Genomic DNA, 6,906 nt, shown 5'->3' on the forward strand with positions numbered 1-6,906 from the left:
TATTTACACCTATGAAAATTTTTAGTACACCTTTATTAATCTATTTTCTACAAAATATTGCAAACCATTAGATCCACGTTGAAGAAGTGGGCTTCATCATCATCACCAGCTCACTACACGTCCCCACCGAGGGGCTCGGAGCCTACCCTAATAAGGGGTGACTAGGCATAGTCAACCACGCTGGCCAAGTGCGGGTTGGTTGACTTCACACATATCTTTGAATTTCTTCGCCGATATGTGCTGGTTGCATCACGATGTTTTCCTTCACCGTAAAAACGTCGGGTAAATTATGTACATATGAAAATTCTAAAATCGATTTACATTGGTACACATTTGGATCGATACACATTGGTACATGGCGGGATTCGAACCCAAGACCTGTAGATTACAAGTCAAGTGTTCAAATCACTGAGCCACCGACGCTCAAGCTCAAGCTAAGTGGGCTTAGAAAATTAAAAAAAAAACTTGGCAATTAAGAGAAATTCGTTTGTGCAGAATTGTTACTAGTTAGTTGTATACTAATATAGTGTTGTATTTAGAGTTGTATTACCTGTTATTTAGAGTTAATGAGAAGTACGGGGCTGAGGTAATTGTATTAGCGTCGCACTGCGATCCGAACGACCTAAAAATTAATAAAGCTATGAACACAGTGAACTGGATATAAAACCAGTAAATAATTAAAAAATATGCAATTCACTCTTTTTACATATTTTATGGAATACATTAATTACATCGATACATTGACTGATAGAATATTACTTCCATTTCAGTAACTATCTAACTGAAGGCAATGAAATTAATTAGTAGCTGCCAGGGCTTAGGGCATATTATTATCGTTTAGCGTTCGATCAAGTCCTAAGCCTAAGACAATCATAATTCTTTTACTCTTAAAGAAGATAATTGAGTATTAATTACATTAGTAATGTAATTTTCAAAGTCTAATTAAATTAAGTCTAGGAAATTCATCTATTTTAATATATCAAATACGAGTACAAGTATGAATCGAAGTACTTGTTTTTAATGTTACTTCTAAGTATTTATGAAAATTCTTAATAAGCATCCCTTTCGAACTATTGTGTTTTTGTGTTAGCAAAAGTTTTTAAAGGGTTAGCAAAAGATTAAATAAATATGTTTATCTATTTAATCAAGTATAATAAATACAGGGCAAATTATTTTATAAACACGTGAAGATTGAAACGTGATAAATTTCTAGCAATCTTAAACTTTTTATCTGATAGATTTATTGATGTTGCAATGTATACGTGAAGACATTTGGCCAAGTTTACTTCAGTACTTGTAGCGTTTGCGCATTGTCGCGCGTTGGTGCGCTATCCAGTATCAATGGTGATTATCGAAAATTGTATCATTTAAATGCCTACGAGTTTTTAGCACTTTTTAAAATATAAAAATGTTTTCTACATTTTTCAGGATTCTAAAAATAGTAATGACGGCGGAGGTCAACTGAATAATGGATTCGATGCGGCACCAGAAATAGGGGATCAGTCCAAAAATGATATTGAATCTAAGAAACCACAAGTGAGTTCTTACCCTTATTATCGAACTTTAACTATGTAGAAACAGTAACTTTGGCACCTTTTCACAATAACTTCCTCACAATTACACTATAAAAAAAAGTTTTGAAAATATGAATAAACAACGACAATGCACAATTTATCTAATTCACAAAGACCTTGTTGCGTTTATTTTAATATAAAGAACCCTTACTTAAAACCATATTGAACTCTTTGGTGTTATAATGTTAAGATTGCTATAATTTAAAAGTACCCTCTTTATCACTATAAAATGTATATGATTAATTTTGTTATATACAGCAAAATAAGGTTAAAAATAACTGTTTCCGTGATGTATAGGCGCTATAATAATTCAATAAAAGCGATTCTAAGTTTTTTAAACTAAAAATATGTGAAACTTTGATTTATTACAAAACATATCCATTTTCCAGGGTAAAACAGGCGCTAATCCAGAACGACCACAATGGAATAATCAATTGGAATTTCTTATGTCCTGCATCGCCACTTCAGTTGGTTTAGGAAACGTGTGGCGTTTTCCATTCGTAGCTTACCAAAATGGTGGCGGAGCATTTCTTATTCCTTACATAATTATCCTTCTGATTATTGGTAAATCTATGTATTACTTGGAAACAGTGCTGGGACAATTTAGCAGCAGTAATTGCGTCAAAATATGGGCACTGTCACCAGCCATGAAGGGTATGTACACTAATACACTCTTTTATATCTTCTTCTAACCATTATTTACCACTCACTATTTTTTTTTCAGGTACTGGCTATGTTCAAGCCTTAAGTGCTGTATATGTTCTATCATATTATGTTTCAATCATCGCCTTATGTTTCTTCTATTTGGCAATGAGTTTCCAGTCGCCTTTACCTTGGGCGTTGTGTGATGCCACGTGGTTAAACTGTGTGCCTTCAGGAGAATCCGTCAATATGAGTTCTATACAAGGCAATCCAGTTAGCAGTGCAGAGTTGTATTTCACGTAAGTTAATGATGGAAATATTTCCACTCTATTGTAAGCAAGTTTTATTGACAAAATTGCTAGTTTTTAAGAAAAAGAAACTCACCGCAAAACTGTAAATGCTATTAATTTTCGTAATAAGTACTAGTGGTTTTGTTGCATTAAAAATAACAAAACGGATATAAACCGTAATCCAATTAAATGATCAAATCAAACTGATAAAAAAACTGACTGTAACGGTAACTTGTTGCGTACTTTTTGATAAGCCCTCATTTATCTATACAAATTAGGGAAATGTGGTTTGATTAAAAGAACGTATTGACATTAATTTACCAAGATTTTATAATTTAGCTACCTAATGTAGATAAAAAAATTGAATGAGGTTAACCCATATTTCATATTAGTCGGATCATAGTTAAACAAATGATTACGACAAAGTTATTGCTTCCATTTGTTATATGGCTATGACATTTTAATACATTTGGTAACAAGTTTTCAGAATGAAATTTAGTAAAATAGGCAAACAGCAAAAATCACTTTTTTTATTATAAGATGACAAACGAGCGAGCGGCCACCTAAATTCACCGAAAAAGCGAAGCGATCGTCGCCGTCGTCGAATGTCTATGTACATTCGCAATTGTATATGTATTGCCTACCTTGGTCAACAGAAGAAGAGGCGCATGTAAAGATGATATTTCCCTATTCTGCTCCTCCACCGTCAAATCCACTATCCCTTTCAATCCTTTTCATAAGAAATCCCTTTCCACCCTTTTCGTATAAACGAAAAGGGTGGAAAGGGATTAAAATTAGGCCTCCGGCATGCACACTCATTAGGGCGAATCGCGGAATTGTTCCCTCTTCACGCTCGTCTTCTGCGTGTTCGTGGTATAACATCAAACGAGTCGGCCTATTCGTGCGAAGATGTTTAAGTGGACTTTAGAGACTTTTATTTTTTTTTGTAGGCAAACAGTCTTACGTCAGTCAAATGGCATCCATGATGGTATTGGTAAGTATAAACGCAAGTTAATTAGACTTAATGAATTGTAACTCGTAAAACTTGATAAAAATAATTACTCTTTGAGGTCGATACATCATAACACAAAACGTATTTCTTTATTTTTTAGGTGTTCCCTTATGGGACTTGACCTTGTGCTTGCTGGCGTCTTGGATAATAATCTTCGTAATCGTCGCGAGAGGTGTTAAAAGTTCAGGCAAAGCTTCTTACTTCCTCGCTCTCTTTCCTTACGTTGTTATGATCATTTTACTCATCCGGTAAGCATTTTTTCAATAATTACGTTTTTTACAATTTTCATATTTTGGATTTCATTCGCTATAATATTATTCTACAGTTCTGTTACTCTGCCCGGAGCTGCTAATGGAATTCTATTCTTCGTGACACCGGATTGGAAGAAGATCCTAGAGATCAGGGTAAGTTTTCCTTCCGTTTTTCTAGATTCTATAATTATTTATAGGTAAGCAGTGTACTAAAATTAATAGTAACTATAAAAGATTTTTACTTTGATTTGTAGGTTTGGTATGCAGCCGTAACACAAGTTTTCTTCTCATTGTCAGTGTGTTCGGGGGCGTTGATTATGTTTTCGTCTTACAATGGCTTCAGACAAAATGTTTACAGGTATGTGATTACAGTCATACTTTTTAAATTAAACGACTCATCAATATTACTTAATGTACACTTTAATACTAGTATTTTATAGACTTTGTCACGCAAAGTGTTTTTTTTAGATTAGACAAAGCTTATTAAAGTAAATCTTGTCGATCGATCATTATTTTTACATTACGATGTGAATTATTGTGATTGAAGTTATTCTTGTAAATGACATCATAATCAGATAAACACAATAATATATTTATTACTACTTTTACTTTGTTACAGAGATTCCATGATCGTGACCACTTTAGATACGTTCACAAGTCTCATATCGGGTATCACAATATTTGGAGTGCTGGGTAACTTGGCGTATGAATTAAACTACGACGACGTAGGCCAGGTCATCGGTGCAGGAGGTACCAGCCTTGCGTTTATATCTTACCCGGACGCTATAGCTAAGTCTCCAGTTGTGCCTCAGGTATATAATTACTTAATTATTATTAGCACCCTGCTTTAAAATATATACATTGCGTAACACGTCAATTAAGAGCACTTTACTTTTAAATTTATATTACATTCATATACAAATCACATTTTGTCTCTCAGCTTGTATTATTTTGTAAATGCCATAGCCTTCATTTATATTAACAATCGTTTATAAAGTTTTGGCATTTTTGAAATAGCACAGAACATAGCTTTGCAGCACTTTATCTAACGTTAAGTACATATTACACAATTCCAATGAATTTATCTCAAATTCTTATGAAAAAAATAGTTAACAAAGTTTAGATCTTTTAAAGCAGCGTAGTACATCCGTAGCAATGCGTAGCTTCGTAGCACTTTTAAGCTTTACTGGAAACTCGTAGATTATAGGTAGTAATAGTTTGTTTTAAAAGGTCACATTTTTCATAGACCCTTAATATGTTTGTTGTAGCTGTTCGCGGTTCTTTTCTTTCTCATGATGGCGGTATTGGGAGTGGGGTCCGGCGTCGCTCTATTGTCCACTGTCAATACAGTGCTATTAGACGCCTTCCCCCGAATACCGACATTATACATGGCTGCTATGAGTTGCACCGTGGGTTTCCTCATTGGACTTGTTTACGTCACACCGGTAAGCTAACGAGTTTCTACTAACGTGACAAAACAGCTTATTTATAAACTGAACTCCAGTAGCCGAACATCGATTTTGTATCAGTATTTTTTACAAAGGTTTTATTTTTATTTTTTAGGGTGGTCAGTATGTATTAGAGTTGGTGGATCACTACGGAGGGACATTCATGAGACTGTTCGCAGCTATCATTGAGACCATTGGCGTATTTTGGATTTACGGTAAATATATTTCGATTTATTTCATTGTAGTCGAACACAATTTCCTTGTCTTTTTAATTGAGATTTAGATTTATAACTATCACTTTTATCTCTTTTTCATAATAAATCTGTAGTTAATAAATCTTACCGACTCGGACACTTTTAACTTAAACTTGTGACAAATCTATTTTAGGATTGGAAAACTTATGTACAGACATAGAATTTATGTTGGGATTGAAAACATCGTTCTACTGGCGTATTTGCTGGTCAATAGTGACGCCATGTATTATGATAGGCGTGTTCTTCTACGCACTGGTCACTACAGGCACTCTAACGTTCGGAGAGGATTACTACTATCCCCAACCAGCTTACAGTAAGTATGAATATACTAAATTTATTAGCTTTTTAAATCACGATATTCAAAGCGGAAGTTATGCAAAAATAACTCAAGTTCTTGTTATGACAATGAAGGCAGAAAAGCACAAAAATAATCATGTCAAATTATAAAAAACATTCAAAATAGAGAAAAAACGATTAATTTAAAGTTCGCTTAAAATATAGCAGCGCATTAAAAACGATAACGCAAAATAGGTTATTGCTCGGCGATTAAATGTCGAATTTATCAATATAGATTAAGTTTATTATGAATAATTACTAGTTGAAGGTTGTTGCTTATATTTTAAATAGTAAAGATTAAATAAACAAATAGATAGAATGGTTGTAAGGAAAGTTTATTCGCTGATAAAAAAAACGTTTAGCACTGTAGACATCAAACAAATTTTTGTCCAATAAGATCATATTAAAAAAAAACTAGATATAGAATGAAGATTTCACACATTATAATCCAATTTATTTTTTACAGTTGCTGGAGATCTTATGCAATACCTAGGAATAGCGTTAATTCCTCTCTTCATGGCACACGCTTTATGGAAATATAGATCTAAAAATGTAATTCAGGTGGGTATCTTAATCAAATGTTACCAACTGGCACATTTAATTATATTTTTATAGATTCCTCATATAAAATTATTACCTATTTAACAACTCTTCGTACGTAGTCATTAAAAATAGAATAACCTAAATGTAAATTATTAAATAATAATTAAATTTTATAAGTTCTTTGTCATAACGATTAATATTAATTTTTTTTACAGACTGTTAAAACAGCTTTTGGTAAAAAGCCTACTTACGGTCCCCGGGAACCCGAGTTGTTTGAAGAATGGAAACAATTCCGTCGTGAAGTTAAAAACGAGAGAAAGCAAATGAGAAAGAATTGGTTCCACCATATAGCGCTCTCTTTAACCGGCGGCTACAGGAGAGGAAAGCCAAAGCCAAAGTTATAAACCACACTAAATCAATTATATGTTAATATTATTTTATGAATAAGTGTAATTAATAAAATAATTAATGATATTGCTTTAAAACTATTATGTTTACTTTTGTTTTGTTCCACGATCATGTAAAATATAAAATATCTGTATAACGAAGTATATAA

General features: G+C 33.1%; 1 protein-coding gene across 1 annotated transcript; it reads left to right on the top strand.

Annotated features, from left to right (window-relative positions):
* Positions 1-1,243: 1,243 nt before the first annotated feature.
* Positions 1,244-6,838, top strand: LOC106107489 (sodium-dependent nutrient amino acid transporter 1-like). Its single transcript, XM_013288362.1, has 14 exons — positions 1,244-1,344; positions 1,429-1,536; positions 1,964-2,228; positions 2,299-2,515; positions 3,457-3,500; positions 3,619-3,766; positions 3,844-3,922; positions 4,024-4,127; positions 4,389-4,581; positions 5,038-5,214; positions 5,333-5,432; positions 5,605-5,784; positions 6,274-6,368; positions 6,566-6,838. Exons 1-14 carry the CDS (start codon positions 1,342-1,344, stop codon positions 6,752-6,754), a joined length of 1,902 nt encoding a protein of 633 aa, XP_013143816.1. The 5' UTR covers positions 1,244-1,341; the 3' UTR covers positions 6,755-6,838.
* The last annotated feature ends 68 nt before the right edge of the window (positions 6,839-6,906 follow it).

The sequence above is a fragment of the Papilio polytes genome, unplaced genomic scaffold, assembly GCF_000836215.1.
Source record: "Papilio polytes unplaced genomic scaffold, Ppol_1.0 DF822067.1, whole genome shotgun sequence".
Classification (NCBI taxonomy): domain Eukaryota; kingdom Metazoa; phylum Arthropoda; class Insecta; order Lepidoptera; family Papilionidae; genus Papilio; species Papilio polytes.